This window comes from Morus notabilis, unplaced genomic scaffold (genome assembly GCF_000414095.1).
Source record: "Morus notabilis unplaced genomic scaffold, ASM41409v2 Scaffold156, whole genome shotgun sequence".
NCBI lineage: Eukaryota > Viridiplantae > Streptophyta > Magnoliopsida > Rosales > Moraceae > Morus > Morus notabilis.
The window spans coordinates 702,793-719,992 of record NW_010361538.1 but is presented as its reverse complement, the minus strand read 5'-3'; the positions used below and the strand labels follow the sequence as shown (position 1 = coordinate 719,992).

General features: G+C 32.6%; 3 protein-coding genes across 6 annotated transcripts in view; 1 reads left to right on the top strand and 2 right to left on the bottom strand.

Annotated features, from left to right (window-relative positions):
* Positions 1-2,829: 2,829 nt before the first annotated feature.
* Positions 2,830-4,341, bottom strand: LOC21406329. Of its 2 annotated transcripts, none has more exons than XM_024166884.1 (3): positions 4,093-4,341; positions 3,881-3,976; positions 2,830-3,132 (listed from the first exon to the last, which is right to left on the bottom strand). In XM_024166884.1, the coding sequence occupies exons 2-3, from the start codon at positions 3,969-3,971 to the stop codon at positions 3,008-3,010; spliced, it is 216 nt and encodes a 71-aa protein (XP_024022652.1). In that variant the 5' UTR covers positions 3,972-3,976; positions 4,093-4,341; the 3' UTR covers positions 2,830-3,007. The 2 variants fall into 2 exon arrangements, with proteins under 2 accessions (XP_024022652.1, XP_024022651.1); XM_024166883.1 differs by having other exon boundaries at positions 4,105-4,338.
* Positions 4,342-11,215: 6,874 nt separating this feature from the next.
* On the top strand, positions 11,216-15,543 carry LOC21406328. 3 transcript variants are annotated; one of them, XM_024166846.1, is made up of 8 exons: positions 11,216-11,624; positions 12,664-13,080; positions 13,275-13,395; positions 13,776-14,088; positions 14,305-14,377; positions 14,505-14,595; positions 14,720-14,769; positions 15,102-15,543. In XM_024166846.1, the coding sequence occupies exons 1-8, from the start codon at positions 11,574-11,576 to the stop codon at positions 15,234-15,236; spliced, it is 1,251 nt and encodes a 416-aa protein (XP_024022614.1). In that variant the 5' UTR covers positions 11,216-11,573; the 3' UTR covers positions 15,237-15,543. The 3 variants fall into 3 exon arrangements, with proteins under 3 accessions (XP_024022614.1, XP_010098321.1, XP_024022615.1); XM_010100019.2 differs by having other exon boundaries at positions 14,690-14,769; XM_024166847.1 differs by lacking the exon at positions 11,216-11,624 and having other exon boundaries at positions 12,658-13,080; positions 14,690-14,769.
* A 78-nt stretch (positions 15,544-15,621) lies between these two features.
* LOC21406327 overlaps positions 15,622-17,200 on the bottom strand; it is a 3,839-nt gene continuing 2,260 nt past the window's right edge. Inside the window, exons 2-6 of the mRNA XM_024166845.1 lie at positions 16,846-17,115; positions 16,675-16,755; positions 16,376-16,487; positions 16,218-16,284; positions 15,622-16,045 (exon numbers count right to left, since the gene is read on the bottom strand). Of these exons, the coding sequence (XP_024022613.1) occupies positions 15,943-16,045; positions 16,218-16,284; positions 16,376-16,487; positions 16,675-16,755; positions 16,846-17,115 (633 nt within the window). The 3' untranslated portion in view covers positions 15,622-15,942. The remainder of the gene's footprint in view (positions 16,046-16,217; positions 16,285-16,375; positions 16,488-16,674; positions 16,756-16,845; positions 17,116-17,200) is intronic.

Sequence of the window (17,200 nt, the reverse complement as noted above, 5' to 3'; positions counted from 1 at the left end):
TTTATGAGAGAAAATACTGTAGAAAATCATGAATCATGATTCAGAATCATAGACGAATATAGAAAACAAACGTCTCCTTAGTTATTATGATATAAGTATACAGTTTTGACTCATTTGTTAGTAAACTGTCTATTTTTAGATGGCATATGCATAGTATAGAAATGTAACGGGAGGGGATTACGGGGGCTAAAACGGTAAAAATAATAATAATAATAATAAATAAATAAATAGTAAAAAAAGATTCTAAAAAGAAAACAAAAAAAAAAGAATATATATATATATAATACCATGTTTTTCTTTAAACCGGATCTTGTTCCAACTTAATTGTTTTTCTTTTTGGTTACCACTTTTTTGAAAAAACTGTTTTGTTTCGTTTTTCTTTACCATTTTTCCCATGTTTTAATTGGTCTCGTGTTAGATTTCATCTGAATATAGCGAGTTTATTAACAAAAGGGTCAAAATTAGTGTATATGTCAGAAACGTAGGGCAACTAGACCTATAGAAATATATGCGAGTGGTCAAAGTGTACACAAGCAGATATCTGCAATAGCTATTATGAAAATAACGCAATTTAGGTCCCGTTTATTTCACCGATTCGAGTTTTACTACAGTAAAAAATTTTAAAAAACAGTCACATTTAACTTTTTTACGACAGTAAAAAACTCTCACATAAAATCACATTTCAACTCGAATAAACAAACTAAACGGGTCCTTAATTATCTCTTCGTTCTCAAAAAAACTATATGCGTGTGTTACGTATAAATGTTTTTATGCAGTTTTGAATTGGTAATAATCCCTTTTCTAGTAGCGTCGATTAATTCCTTAACCGTGTTTTAGTTGGACAAAAATTTGAACAACAAGAGAAGTTAAAGTAATCCACAAGTAAAATTATATGCATTATTTCAGGAAGTTCCTTAACCGCGTTGTTATAATTCATATTCTTGTCATATAAGTAACTGCCATACATACATGTTTCTCGGGAAGGTCTAAACTTTGTATTTTATCCTTCTTTTGTTGTAGTTGAAAGATAAATTGTGTGTTGGTATTTGTATGGTCAAAATAATAGGCGCGTTCGGTACTCGTTTCAAAATAATTTTATTTTTTGTATGAAAATGAAAATGAAAATGTTTTCAATCTCAGATATAAATTATTTTTGAAAATATATTTGGTAGTTTTATAAAGAGATTGTTTTCAGTGTAAAAAAACCGATTAATATCTTTCTTTCTCTCTCTCTGCTCGAGAGAGGAGAAAACGAAAACAAAAAATGAAAAACGATTAAAAGTCTCATTTCTCTCTCATTTTACACTAAACTAAAAAATTATTTTCATTTCCGGTTTTTGTCCTTATTGCGCCAAACACCGTTTTGAAAACGTTTTTAGTTTTTTTTTTAAAAAACGTGAAAAATAAAAACGGGATCACGGCCAATATTTTTTTGACATTTCACAAGTATTTATCGCTATATTCGTACATTACTCTCTACTTCACCGATCTGCATTATTGTCATCTACGTCCTATAATTTCCTTACCGTTTCAGGTAATATTCCTACAGTTTGGGTTTTCTACCACATGGCCAAAGTTGTTTTCAAATCAATCTTTTGTTGCTTCTTTCAAGATTTTTGTTATTTTCTGGATTCTTTTCTCATTACTTGAAGTTATTGTCGTTTCTCAGACTTTTGTCGTTTTAGCATATTATGTCGTTTCTACAACAATTGTCGTTATACATGTCAGTGAGATGGTTTGTTGTTGTTGTTGTTGTTAAATTTCCAGTTTATGTGGTTTCTTCTAATATTGATCTCTGCATGTCAACGATAAATGATTTCATTTTGTTTTCTTTTTTATTGTTTAATATTATTGTCATTTTAAAAGATGTCGGCTTTTAGATCTTATTGCCGTTTTCAAATTTGGGTCTGTCTTATATTTTATTCTGATTGTCGTTTTCTGTTCTTCTTTTTCGAAGATAGTCGTCTCAGATTATTTGTCCTTTTTTCCCCAGTTTATGTTGTTTCTTCGAATGTCGTCCATCTACACTTGAACTTTCCTTTTTTTTTTCTTTCCATTTTTCACCCTTTTTTATTATTATTTAACTCTATTTTCGTCTCTTTCGTTGTTTCAAATATTGCCGTTTATAATTGTCTTTTCCAGTACGTGTTGACATGCTGTCGTTCTTGACAGTATTGTCGTTTTTACATTATTCTCTTTTCCCATAGGCTTCTTCTGTTACGTTGACAATGTTGTATTTTTCCTGAGGCTATCGTCGTTATCACATGATTTTTCAGGTTCAAGGCAGCAATAGAGAAATTTACACCTTAAAGATCTTAAAGATCTCTCTCTCTCTCAATTCGAAGTTCTGTTTATATAATGAAATCCAATCTAGATCTATTTCCTTTACTTTTCAGTTCTGTTTTTGCTCGTAAAAGCATAGTAAAATACAGTGACCATGAGATGAAATATATTAAAACTGATTGGCAGCCAAAAATTTTGAGTAGCTTTTGGCTTTCATTAAACTAAGCAAAAAAACTGCAACTACAAAGCTTTTGGGAGACCGGCAAAAGGCGAACGGCGAAAGGCGAACAAAAGAAGGAATTGAATGATTACTGGCTTAACGAAGAAGGCGTGTTTTTCTCTCTGGGAAATAATCTATTAACTAGCTAACAAGTCCAGCACAAAAGACCAAACAACTTTAATTCATACTGAAATACCATTCTTATATAAACAAACCACAATAGCCACTACAATCAGAAGCAAGACAGATACTAAAGTAACATTCTTTATAAAGACAGAAGAACAAAAAAGAACTTTAGTTCATTCTCTTTATTCATGTTATTAATAATTGAATAATCTCTGTACGCATTGTAAATATAACAGCCTAATACAAGAATAGCAAAAATAAAATGGCAACCTAATACAAGGAAGTTAGTAACCTGAACCAAAAAAAGACAGGAAACTGTAGCCACTTCAATGCAACAATTCGCATAAGAGTATTTCCATTTTCATTAAACTTATCAATTTAAGACCTCTTCCCTGCTTCTGTATCTCGGCTTCTCCAAGGATTCAATGCTTCCTTGATCGCCTCAGCCTCCAGAGAACTCTCCCAGGTGCGCTTCTCCGACTCCAAAACAGTTACCTTCTCATCTACATTTGTTGAAACAAGAAAGGAAATCAGAATTAAGATACACAAATGACAAAACTAAAAGCAGAAAACAACTGAAAAGCACGTCAACGGGGCTCTTTGCCCAAATGTGGTTAAGGGAAATCAACCTATAGCGCTCATGCCTCTTATAGCCCCTGAACTTTTTCGTGAATTGGCAAGTTGCTTCTTGAACGTTCAATTTTAGCAAATTACTCCCTGAATTCAATAAATTATCGCAGTCTCCTAAATCAATGACGGCTGCTAAAATTTGAACAGAAACGCATTTCGACACGGAAATACAATCTAACTACCTTTTTTTTTAGCCCAAAGGTGCATAAAAGAAGAACATGTATTATTGCACTAACTAATCCAAATTCTTCAAAAAAAAAAAAAAAAACCTAATTCAAGTTCTTACATTTAACCAGCAATCCCTCTTGGGACAAAGGGTAAAAAGAAAAATCTCAATGTCTAACTAATCTTCCTGAATTTATTACCTTTTTTTTCATTGACTAGAACCCAAAGCAACCATTTTTCTACGATTGCACAACAAGATTTCACATGATAAGCTCCATTTTTCTTATTCCTTTTTGTGTGTTCTAGGGTTTAGGGTTTATGACGTGCAAAATTACGGCAAACCCAATTCAATTTAAATTGCCCAAAATTATATTGTTCTTATCGAAATGAAATAAACCCTAGACGCATAAATAATGAGAAAAAAAAAAAGGGGAAAAAGAAGGAAGGGTCTCACACAAAAACCGGTTTTGATCATGAACATTTCCATGGAAGCTCCGATCAGAGCCGCCCCAACCGAAATCTTCAAATACCAATCTAGAAACTTCATTGTCACTGCATTTCAATACGAATTTGTGTTTATATAATGAAATCCAACCAAAAGAAAAAAAGAAAAAAGAAAAAGAAAACTTCTTTCTTTCTCTCCGTGATTGAACTGAGAAATTTGATACCCAAAATATTACATAAAAGTAAGCGTTTTGAAGCATCGATCTTGGAGCCGACGAGATGGAAGCGGCTAAGAGCGACAGAGGAGAAGAAAAGCTCACGAAATTTGGCCCTCACCGGTCGTTAGTTCGCCCATTTATTGTCGTTTATTTGTCAATGACAAATTGACACTCTTGTGCTTTTTTTTTTTTTTTTTTTTGTGTGTGTGTGTAAAATCCTTTAAGGAGTTGATATGATATAGTACTAATTTTTAACGGTTGGATATATAATGAATAAATTTTGATAGAGATATGACAGTCGCAAAATAAGATAATACTAGTAGTTTGTTTTTAGAAGAGCTACTAGAGAAAGTGCCAATTCTTTAATGGTTATTTTACTATATATTGTACCTAGGAGTGCACGTGCTAGACATGGCCCTGTTTGTTTCCGTTTTTATTTACATTTTTTACGTTTTTTGAGACTAAAAAAATGAAAACGGAAATAAAAAATGGGTTTGTCCTAAAAAATTTTTAAAAACAAAAACAAAACCGTTTTTGTCTTTTGTGAAAATTTAAAAATAAAAAAAAAAAGTGTTTTCATTTTCTCGTTTTCGTTTTCTGAAAACGGATTTTATTTTTTTTTTCATTTTCTTCTCTCTTTTCTGAAACCGTTTTTGTCTTATATAATGATGTTTATTTAATATATTTATTTAATATATTATTATTTAAAATATTATTACATGTTTTCAAAAATTAAACCACCAAACGCAGTTTCAGGTTTTTTTAAAATTGAAATTAATCTCTGAATAAAACTACCAAACGCATTTCAGAAATAATTTCAAAATGAAAATGAAAATGTTTTCATTTCTATTTTCATACAGAAAACAAAAACATTTTGGAACCAATTCCAAACGCACCCATGATGTCTTAAAAGCACGAGATGTAATAAGATTTTTATTATTTATTTAATAAAAGTTTATTTATTATTTTATTTGTATATATTATTGAATATTTTACGAATATCATTGAAAACTCCAGTGTTATATGTGAGAATATGATATTTAAGGATAATAATCAAAACGATCTTCGTAATGAATTTAATTAAAGTTCAAAATTTTTAATTAAAACATTATTAATGCATGTCATTCTTATTTAGAATAGAATAGTGTTATCCGCACTATTAATATGATGAGGTATTGAATGAATGTATTACTCATGATGAGATTGTGTGGAACCGGGACACAGACACAATATGAATTTATAATAATTTCCGTTAAGTGTAGAAATTCTAATTGAGTCTACTGATGATCATATATAGAACGATTTTAATCATGAGTTATTAGCATCTCCTATTTATATATTTGTGTATTTTAATTTACTTAGTACGGATTCTGAGTTGTTGAATCCTATTCATTATATTTTAGAGACATGATTAAGTGAGTAGCTTGGAACGTTATTATACAAGATGAAATCCATTCCTTCTTGAGAAAGAAATAGATAAATAATTCTCTTGAGAATTGATTCAGTACTTAGACTAGTAGGAGCTCCGATTCATGAATTTATTTTATGAATCACTATTCATTAGAGAATCAATGGTACTCAAGGATAAAGATATAATTAGAGAGGTTAACGGATTTCAGCTAGCTCTAATTATAAATTATTTATAGAGGATTGATCTATATGTAATGACTATATCAAATGGGCACTTCACAATTTAAAAGTAAATTATATAAATAATTACAAGAGTGCAATTCCAAGTTTCTAGTGGAGTAACTTTTGGAATTAAAATAATTAATTAATTAATTAAAGAGTTTTAATTAATTATTAATTTTATTGGAGCTCAAAATTATAAGTCCATGAGTCCTCGCGTCGTTTTTATAATGCTAAAAGACACTAAGGACAATATGGAAATTTTAAAATTATGAAATTCTAAATAGAACACTCAAGAATAATTAATTGAGAATTTATTGTAAATTAAATAACATTATCATTTAAATTTGAATTTTAGAACACACATGTGGAGGAGTTCACATGGTGTATACGCTTAGTACAGTGGGAATCCCTATCGGATTCAATTGCTTGCTCTCTAAGTTATCCAATTGGCTTATTTGATAAGTTGTCCAATTGAAATTCAAATTAAATTAAGTTTGACTTATATTTGAATTTAACTTTGAGTCAAAATTAGACTGCAGAATAAAGGATAATTTTTTCTCCTTCCCTCTCTACTATTTGTGCCAACCACATGGGGAAATATCCCTATGGTGGCCGGCCCCTATGGATAAGAGAGAGAGTGAATTTTGTTTCCAAAATCAATTAGAAGTGGGAGATAATTAACAAGCTTTATCTTGGAGATAAAAATATTACTAAGAGATTGCAGAAAATTGGAGAACATAATTTTTGCTCTCCGTAGCATAGTGTGGCCGAATTTTATAGATTGAGAAAAGGAAAAATTTTCTCTCAAATTCTACGTCATACATGTGTTGGTGTTTGTAGAATACTTGAGTGTTTATTTGTTAATCATGTTTTGCGTCAGGTATGCCCACACACACATCTTTATAGATTTAAGGAATTGACGAGAAAGATTCAGATATTTTAAGTAAGCTTGGAGCGAGGAACATTTGTGGTCAAAGCACTCAAGTTATCGACCTAACCGTTCGCTGGGTAAATTTATTCATAAATTAATTTGATAATTTATTCGTACATAAATTAATGTAATCTATAGAGTATCTCAAAGGTTTATTAAACTTTTTATTATACACAATTTGCTAGATACACGCTTCCGCATAGAAAATCGTTTTTAAAACCAACAATTAGCGGATTGGGTGGTGTTTAGGTAGTTTGGGCGGTTTTTTTAACGGGCGACTTGGGCGGTTTGGTATTTATATTTGTTTTTGTTAAAGTTTCAAAGTACTTAATATAACGAATAAAACTAAATATGCTATAGATAAATAATTATTGTTGAACATAATTTAAACTTAGTACATCAATGACAAATTAAAGTTCAAAACCATATCATAATTCAAAAATAAAAAATACAATGCAAAACATAATCCAAATTCCAACATTGAAAATCTTTAAACTTTAAATTTCAAGCTATTTTTATTCCATAAAAATAAAAATTTTAAATGTAATTAATAAATTTTAGGCGGCGGGGCGGTTTTAAACCACAGTCCCAAACTCCAATCCGTAACCGCCTGTCGGAAGAGTGGTTTTAACGTACACCCACTAATAGTGAGATGGAGCGGTGCGGACGGGTAGGCGGATTGCGGATATATTTATACAGTCTTAATTATACCCATTAATAAAAAAAAGATGTACTTAAATTTAATGGTTATTTTTATATTTATGAGTATTTAAAATCTTATAACGATAATTTATAATAAAAGATTGTATTTATACAACTAGCATATAAATATACAAGAGTTAGCATTAAAGATGTCTATTGTTTAAAAGATTACCATTAACTTCTTCACCCTATGCCTTGAACTTAGTTTAATTGTCATTTAAGCCGTAAAAATCAACAACGCAAAAAAAGTAACAACTTTAATGCAGAAAAAGTAAGAACTTTAATATGAAACTAAGAGATCGTTCAGTAAATATGTTCAAGTGTTTTAAAGATTGTTTCATTATTTACTCAACCGACCCTAAAATTCAAGGGTTCCAAGTTGAGAATGCATGATAAAAAGGAAAGGAAAAAAAAATATTGTGTTGACGTTTTATTTGATTTTTGTCGTTTATGAATACTTATGTCGTTTACAATCATGTCATTTATTGGGTGTTGTTGCTTACCATTTCTTACCGTATCTGCAAATCATTGGAGTTCATTAACGTTGCCCGCATAAATAATTGTCGTTGAGTGTCACTGTCGACGTTTTTTATTCTTGTCGTTAGTGAGTTTATGGTATTGTGGTATCTCATATGGTTGACGATTTTCATGTTATTGTTGTTTCTATCCAATGTATGCTTTTTATTATGTTCTCATTTGATATGTTGATGTCGTTTATTTTTAATGTCGTTTTGGGTGGTTGTTGTTTCTCAATTTCTTGTCGTTTCCAAGGTTAAGGTAAGATTTTGTATGTTTCGCAGTTGCGTTTTCTTGGACGCTACACCTTTTTCACGTTGATGTAATGCTCTATTTTCTATTTAACGTTATATTATGACACTGTCGTTTCTAATATTGGTGTCCGTTATCGAGTTTGTTTTCGCTACTCAATTGGAAATCGTCTTTTCTTATTTTGTCGCTTTTTATATTCCTGTCGTAGTCGGTTGGCCGTTGGTGGTCGCTTCTCACTTTGATGTCGTCTCTCATGTGAATGTCGTTTTTACATTTTGTCATTTAAATATTGATTTGGTTTTTAATATGGTTCTATCTTGTTCCTGTTTATCTGTTGGACGTGGGTGCCTTCTTTTTTTTTTTTGTTTTTTGTTATTTGGTTTCCCGTAATATATGTGTACGTCTTTATTTTATTTTATTTTGTTTTATTTTATTTTCTTTTTTTTATTCCCCTGGAATGCAATCTATATGTATATCGTTTTAATGTTTATGGAGACACCATAGATGTAATTATCAACAGAAAATTAACTAACTTGTGAGTGTCGTTTTCCATACATGACGGTTTGGTTCTAGTGTCGTTTTCCTATCTCGTCAATACTAGTTGTGAATGGACGTCCCCTACCGTGCTAGATAAGCAACACCATTATATTTTTATTATGGAAACGCCACAGATGTAATTATCATCAGAAAATTCACTAAAGTTTTTACTGATTGAACACGCAAAGTTGTAGTATAAATATAACGAACTTTCCTGGTTGCGTTTTAAAGACCAAAATACCCCTCCAAACTGGAGATGGGATTTGCATAATTTTGTGTACATTTTACTTTTTTTATTAGCATCATTCTTATTTTTCCTTTTTTTTTTTTCCAATCAAAATAGTAACGAGGAGTAATTCTAGCACTATTTATTCCGCTTATATGCATATAGCATTAAGGTACATGAGAGTTGTTGACTTGTATTATTTGGGTATCAACAATATTTCTCAATAAATTATTGCTAGATTTGTAATATTCCTTGTGAAACAGCACAGCTATGGTAGGTTTGTCCATATATGATAAAAACAAATAGTAAATATCGCAAAAATGAGAAAATAAAATAAAATAAAAAGTTGATCGGGAGCTGTTTTGTTTCGTAGTTAATGAGTTGGAGCAAATTCCAAAAAATAAATAATGAACTGAGACAAGGAATTAAAAGGGCATGGACCTACCGAAGTTGAACACTACATTGGATTTTCAACGATCAACCTTTCTCGACTTACATCTATATAAATACATATATTAAAACTAATTCCTTTAGAGGTACGTTTGAAAATGGAAGACTTGTCAAGATTAATGTAAGTTTTTATATTGAGTTATAATAATTATTCTTTGAGTCGTAAAAGTTACTATTTTAAAAATTAAAAGTCATTTTTAAATATATAATAATACCGGATCTTTACGTTTTTGTTGCGGCATGTAAGGGTGTTCATCGGTTAAAAACTGATAATTTTGCTCGATTTCAGAACTGAATCAACAATGTCGGTTTTTATAAATTTAAAACCGAAACCGAACCGAAGAACAATGTCTTCGGTCGGTTAACCAATCGATTTTTATCAATTTTTTTTAGTCGGTTTCTTACTTAAAAACATTTTTGTGAACTATTTTCTTCTTAAATTTTAACCATTCAAATATTTAATATTTAAATAGTTAAAATTATAAGAAAAAATGGCTTAAAAGACAAAAAAATAAAGCCTAAAATAATATATCCTTAAGGACTAAGGCTTTATATCTAATCTCAATTAGAAAAATTATGTATATTGAAGTCCATCATATTATTGATGATAGACGTTCAAAAGAAGTTAGACCTCTCTAACTTATAAGTTGTGATGGAGAAATGAAATACATAGCCCTTTATATAAAATAGTTGAGGGAAGACATTTTCATCTCTTTTCAATGTGAGACTTTTAAAAGTCTGACGTGCTTAAATTTGCAAACACATCAGAATTTTAATAGTCACACATTGAAAAGAGATGAGAATGTCTTCCCTCAACTATTCTATATAAAAGGCTATGTATTTCATTTTCTCATCAAACTTTCAAGCTATAGAGATCTAATTTATTTTAAACGTCCATCTTCAATAACATGATGGACATAAATTCACCATCTACAAGATTAGAGGTTCGAATATATGGATAATAACTTTTTTTTTTAAATAGAGTAGAAGGTGGTAGGTCAGTTTGGTTTAACCGATCACCTCGGCTGGCAGAATCAAAACTAAATCCCCCATGAACCATGGGCGGTCGGTTAACCGATCAAGTTAGTTAGTTTGCTGCCGTGAAACTAAATTTTTAGTTTTTTTCAGTCGGTTTGACAGTTCGGTGTTGGTCGGTTGCGATTTTTCAGTTTTTTTGAACACTCTTCATAGTATGTCAGTGTCTCCATGAGATGGCTTGTCAGCAGTGGCACAAACCCACTGCTCCCCACCACACAATCTCCCTCGCCGCCCTTCCCCATAGCGGAGAGATCTCTAACGCGGCAACTAGCAACCCATAAAAAATCTGGCACTTTTTTCTCTTGATATTTCAATCTACGAATATGAGAAATCGGGAATAATTGGGAGTAATTATGTGCATTTTATCCTACAATAAATTTAGAGAACGTTTAGTTTATGGATTCAGAACCATGATTCAGAATTATTCTCGTTTTACGTGTATTTTTTATGAAAAAAAATATTATAACAAGTTACGAACTATGATTCGAATCATAGCGCGAATCTACTTTCTAAACGTCACCTTAGTTTATATCTTTAACATAAACCATCAACTTTTGATTTAACGGCTTGATATAACTTACATTATTGACAACGTGAAATGAAAGTTCGGTACCATAGAGTCATATCATCCCCTTAAAAGTAAATATCCTGAAAAAGAAAGTAAAAAGTAAAAATCTTTTCCATTAGTTTCTCTTTTTTTTCCTTTTTAATAAAAGACAAAAAAGAAACTTGGAAAAAAAAAATAGCTGGACGATGACACGTGTCAAACAGTCTGTGCGAGTTGAAGATAAACCGGACAAGAGTGCAAGTATAGAAAGTGCAAGGTTCAAGTAGAATGTAACATTCCGAGTTCCAATTAGTCTCAAACGCGAAACTTCTCGCTCAACTTTGACGCATCAAGTCTTCCTCTTCTCTCTCTCTCTCTCTCTCTCTCTCTCTCTCTCTCTCTCTCTCTCTTAGCCATAAGACACGCATATTTTAATACCGAGTTCCCAATATAAAATTATAACACAAAACCCGATCAGGATTAAAGAACCCCAACAGTCTTCTCTTATTCCTTGATTCCCTCATTTCACAATCTTGGTTTACTATATATTTTTTTTTTTTATTAATATTTCATTTTTGGGCATCTGGGTATTTCTTTAAACTCCCACTTTTCACTTGTTTATCCATCTTTTGAACTTCTTTGGGGCTGGTACTATAATGCAAGCAGCTCAAAGAGTCACTAATGGAGCTGCAGAAACAAATTTCCAGGTTGGTTATTAGATTTATTTCTTTCTTTTACTTAAATTTCCATGTTTTCATTATGTGATCGTGTGTGTGATTATATTAAAGTTCATGGCTTTTCTTTTCAAAAGATTAGCTTTTATAATTTCTAGGATCAGCTAGTTCATCCAGTTTTGCTTCCTCTTCTGAAAAACTTTTTTTTCTTTTATTTTTATATTTATATATTTTTATCTGGGTGTTGCTTTGATTGCTTTGAACTAGATCATTCTTCATGAGACATACATAAACATACAAATACATATATATATATATATATATATATGTGTGTGATTCCAGATAATGGGGTGTTTAGTTTTCCGGTAAATATCGGAGCACAATAAGTTTGGTGAGGTTGTTCAATTTTACTAGTTTTGGGCTCAGTTGGAATTGCTATCAAGGGTGGATCTAGCTTAGATGTTTATGTATTTTTCTTTGCTATTACTTTCTCATTTTTGCTTATTTTTGGGAAGAAGTTTAGATGTTCATGTATTTTTCATTGCTAATATTATTTTCTCGTTTTTGCTTGTATTTGAGAAGAAATTGCAGATCTTGAGTTTTGCTTATACTAAATACTGCTTCCATCTTTTAGTGAGGCACTACATAGCTGATAAATATCATCTTAATAACGTTCGTGAACTTTCAGTAACTTGTTGTAGTACTAGGATTGTTGTCTCCTTAATTAACGTTTCATGTGTCAAATGGAGGAAGGAAAGGGGAGTTAGTAATCCTAGAGATATCGTACAGTATGGGAGAATTCTTTGGTAGTGTTTGAAAAAATGAACCAATGACACAATTCTGAATCATGTTGAGAATTCCAGCCTCATTCACTTGTTAAAATGTTCACTTGTTAAAATGAGTAAGTTGCTATAAAGTAGTGGAATTCCTCAGAGAGTAAGCATGTACAACAATGGCCCTAATTAACTAATGAAATATGAGTTACATGGTTTTCTGCCTTTCGACACATGGGTTTATTTGCAAGCTTATTGAGGTTAATTCAGTTCGATATTGAGTTATTTGCTTGATGCAGGCTGATCCGAAGAATGTGAAACCCTTAAAGGAAGAGGTTCCAGACCCTGGACCAAGCGGGAGGCGACCAGATATATCGCTTCAAATACCCCCTAGACCTGTAGGTTTCGGATGTAGTCGAAGTGGGAAGGGTTTGCTCCAGTCTCAAGGTTCCGCAAAAGGTAGCACTTTATCAGGAGCCAGCTTCTTACGGGGTTTAAGCTTCAAGAAGAAAGGTGTTATACCAGATGGTGAGAGAAGTTCTCTCCTCGAATCAGACAACCGGAGACCTCCAGAAAGTCCCATCATGGCCAATTTGAAATCAGTGTTTGCTTGGCAAAGATGTACTTCACTTCCTGTTAGACCAGAAACAAACTTGTCCCCTTCAGCTACCACACCTCTTTCGGCAAGGATGTCTAATGAACGCCCTAAACCAATTGTATGTTTTCCATGAAGGGCCTAAACAACTTATACGTTAGTCATATATGAACCTTAAAAGTTGATTTTTATGTACTTCAGCTGCGTTAAAATATTTGTGATTTAAGAACAAGAGAATGCTTTCCATTTCCTTTATTTCAGTTACTCAGAAATTGGTAATGTGAGAAATATAATAGTTGGGATCAATTTATGCAGAAAGGAGCAATGAAGCCTACGGTTTCGAGGTCTCTGTCTGTTCCCGGGCGAAATATTGTCATAGTAAGATCTGTGTCCTTTGCTACTTGTAGTGAGCAGACCATAACAGATCCTAGTGATGGTATGTAATTACTTGTCATTTTATTTTTGGTTCTCATTTTTTAAAGGACGTAATTACAGTGAATTCGTTAAAGTTTTTGAATCAAGCACCTTGGTTCTTATTGCTAGCCTGTTGTCTTTTTTTTTTTTTTTTTGTTCCGTTACGATCTCATTGCTTGCCTTGACTGATTTTCTTCTTAGGCATTCTAGAAAATCTTTTTATAGATATATATAGAACTTTTAATGTTCTTATGAATGAGTTTATTTCTCTTGGATTTCAGTTCCATGCATTCATTCATGGGCTAGTCTCTTTATGCAGCATATATAAGTTATCAAATAAACGAATTGAAACCTGAATATACAGTTCATCATCTCCTAAAACATTGCCATTGAAAAAATCAGATCAAATTACTCCAGCTCCAGTGGAGGGAGATGATGAAGAGATTCCTGAAGAGGAAGCGGCGTGTAGGATTTGTCTTGACCCTTGTGAAGAAGAAAACACACTCAAAATGGAATGCAGCTGCAAGGGTGCCCTCCGCCTTGTGCATGAAGCGTGTGCAGTGAAGTGGTTTAGCTTGAAGGGAAACAAGAAATGCGAGGTGTGTCAGCATGAGGTTCAGAATCTACCCGTGACTTTGCTGCGGGTGCCGACCTCTGATCAAAGGGATAACAGGCTCGCGCACAATCAACATAGTCAACATTCAGACTCAATAAGGTGGGATAGTTTGGGATTATATTCCTCTCCACAGAAACTGAGTTTGCTTGCTACATTGATATTGCTTTGTCTTATTTTCTGGAGCATGTCATTTTCAGATTTTCTTCTCAGTTCCATTTTTCTCTACATGAAGCTAACGTGCATTGATATTGTTCTCTCGCTCTAAAATATGTTTGAAAAAAGTCTATCACTAATGACCCTTCTTTTTTTGGGCAGTGCGTGGCAGGACTTAGTGGTACTCATCTTGATTAGCACAATTTGCTATTTCTTCTTCCTTGAGCAGCTTCTGGTACGTCATTTTTGCTTTCGAAGAACGCTTCAACTATTCTTAGAAGGGACATCATTCAAATATTTTTGCACCTTCTATAGTAATAATCATAAACCGAGTCAATTACATATGTCTTCTCATCTTGTAGATTCATGACATGAAAGGTCAAGCAATCATAATTGCAGCCCCATTTGCGTTCACTCTGGGACTTTTGTCATCCCTTTTTGCAGTTATCTTGGGTAAACTCAAACTTCAATATTCTCTTGTTACTTTCTTCCTACATGTATAAGTTGGGATTTCATGTAATTTGCTTGTTTTGGTTCGACTTCTTAGCAATGAAGGAGTATATTTGGACATATGCAGCTCTTGAATTTGCCCTTGTGGCCATCATTGTCCACCTCTTATACACCCTGGTGAGTGGCCCTTTGGAAGAGTATGAGAAAATTACAGATTTTACATTTTTAAGTACACGACTTCTTTGACTAGTTCTGGTCTAAAAGGTAGAAATGTATGGACTAATCTTAAGGGATAGAAATAAAAAATGGCTCCATTTCAAAGGGTATTTTTAAAAGTGCCCAGAGTATTGGATTTATAATTCCATATATGCATCTTGTTCCTTTTTTTTTTTCTTTATACTGTATCTTAGAGCTCTTGAAGCAAATATGCGTTCAAGCTTATGTCCCACATAGTTTTGGAGCAAAATATGTTAAAATTGTTAATCAATAGCTTGTTTGTTTTGTGGCAGCTTCATCTTAAGGCTATATTTGCAGTATTGCTAGCTTCAGCACTGGGTTTTGGGATTGCAATGGCACTGAACTTACTCTACATTCAGTGTTTTCTTTGGAGAGTTCGCGTTGCCGAAAACACTAATCCAGTTTGATCGAAATCCTGGCAAAGGGGAGTCCAGGATTTTACATAGGCTAAATGAGTATTGTCATACTTGCTAATCTCGTATTATTGAGATGCAAGGCATTATTGAGATGCAAGGCAATGAGATGAAATTAGTCATGTTTTTGTGAGTAACACTGCATGTTATGCATCTTTTCCTTCCCCCTTTGGCTGATAAAAGAATTTTTTTTCTGAGGGAGGAAAAATTTATCAAAGTTGTAGAAAGAGGCTCCAAGTTTTACACTCATTTATGAGTATGGTGTGACAACTAATAATTATAAATCAATTTTCTTTTCAAAGAGAATAAACATGTTCAATGAAAAATTTATATTTGATTTGTATAGCTAAAAATTTTTCATACTAAATAATGGATCAAATCACGAATTTAGAACTTATCTTAATGGAGTCATTTGATTGTCCCCGTCTTTTTAGATTAATCTAGAGAATCCATCTCTTGCCTTGAAACTCTTGAAAATATGTTCAAAGTCCTCAGGTCAAAGGAAAAAAAAAAATACATGGGAGAAAAGATTTTTATATACAGCATAAACATTTTTTTTTACAAGGAAAAAAAAAATTAGGACACTGCAGCACAACATGCACGGACAACTGAAATGCCACTACTATCCCTCAGAGAAAGAAAAAAAGAAAAGAAGTTGAAATGCACTAAATAACAGGAGATAAAATAAAATAACCTAAAATTAGTCTCTCTTGCTTTTAGTCAACGAGAGGAACTTGCAGCCATCTTTCTTCAGCCTCATTGTAGAACGGATTATCCTCATATTATCTGTGAATAGCCGGTATCTGCCATGAAAATGATGCAAGTTTGTTAGAAAAGAGACGAGTTAGTGACGTTAGCATTTATCTTTTGACAAATAAAAGCTGATAGAAAACCATGCTTGAACTCTAATAAATATCAACCGTATACTATCCCACTTTATTCACCAATGAGCTATAATTTAAAAATACAACCGACCTTCCATACTCCAGCTTTTGAGTAACTATCCCGTTCAATATCAGCTCCGAACTGTAAATTGTTGCTCCTGCAATAACAAAGCAGCAGTGATTTTACTCATTCTGCCCTTCCTTATGTGGGGTCTTGGGAAAAATAGATATTAAACATCATTATTTAACCTTTTTCAAGAAAGGGCACACAAATTTCATAATCCTCTTCACAAGACAGAATCAACAGATCATTTGGCAATGAACCATCCTTAAGCGCGGATCTACCAGTCGTCTCAACTGCCTGATGGGATAAAACCGAAACCTCTTAAATCAAATTAATACTTAATGCAAAAGGCAAATTAAAATAGAAAGTTTTAGGAGGTAGGGGGCAACAGGTCCAAAGTTTAGAAAAATATAGAGCGTGTATGGATTCCATAATCCATGAAGAAAAAACATTTGTTGTATCAACCTAGGAAAACTATACATACCCGGCCACGGACTGCCTTGACCAGACTTGAAATTATTTCTTTTCCCGGTTTTGTATTTTGGGTGACGAAGACTTTAAAACCCTGCAGAAATTCTATTATTGTTAGTAAAAGCGCGGAGCAAGTGCCGGATGCATTTGGTTAACAGATGCACACGTGTGTGTGTTTGTTTACCTGTAATAGAGGATTTTGGGATGCACAAGACAATGAAGTTGGCATGCTAAAGCCAAATTCCTTTTCCTTCTTGGCATCTCTTAGTATGTAATTTTTCTCATCGATGAAACAGTTAGCTTCTCCACAACTCTCAATCCATAAATGTGTCACCACTGGTTTACCAGAAGCAATAGCTTCTAACATATTCCTTGTACGCACAAATTGGTCAGCTATGAAATGTGTTGCCTCTATGATAGAGGATGCCAATGAAACTCCAAGACGAGCCAAAATCTGAAAACAAAAATAACAAATAAAAAAATAAAAAAGAAAAGACATTGTCCATATCAGTTTGCACATTGCTAATATATATATATAT

Excerpts from the sequence above, each read along its gene's own strand:
- LOC21406329 (XM_024166884.1), bottom strand. The coding sequence starts at position 3,971 with ATGAAGTTTCTAGATTGGTATTTGAAGATTTCGGTTGGGGCGGCTCTG. Across the intron at positions 3,133-3,880 it reads CATGATCAAAACCGGTTTTT|ATGAGAAGGTAACTGTTTTG; the intron begins GTGTGAGACCCT and ends CAACAAATGTAG.
- LOC21406328 (XM_010100019.2), top strand. The coding sequence starts at position 11,574 with ATGCAAGCAGCTCAAAGAGTCACTAATGGAGCTGCAGAAACAAATTTC. Across the intron at positions 13,396-13,775 it reads CATAACAGATCCTAGTGATG|ATCAAATTACTCCAGCTCCA; the intron begins GTATGTAATTAC and ends TGAAAAAATCAG. Across the intron at positions 14,378-14,504 it reads TCTTCCTTGAGCAGCTTCTG|ATTCATGACATGAAAGGTCA; the intron begins GTACGTCATTTT and ends CTCATCTTGTAG.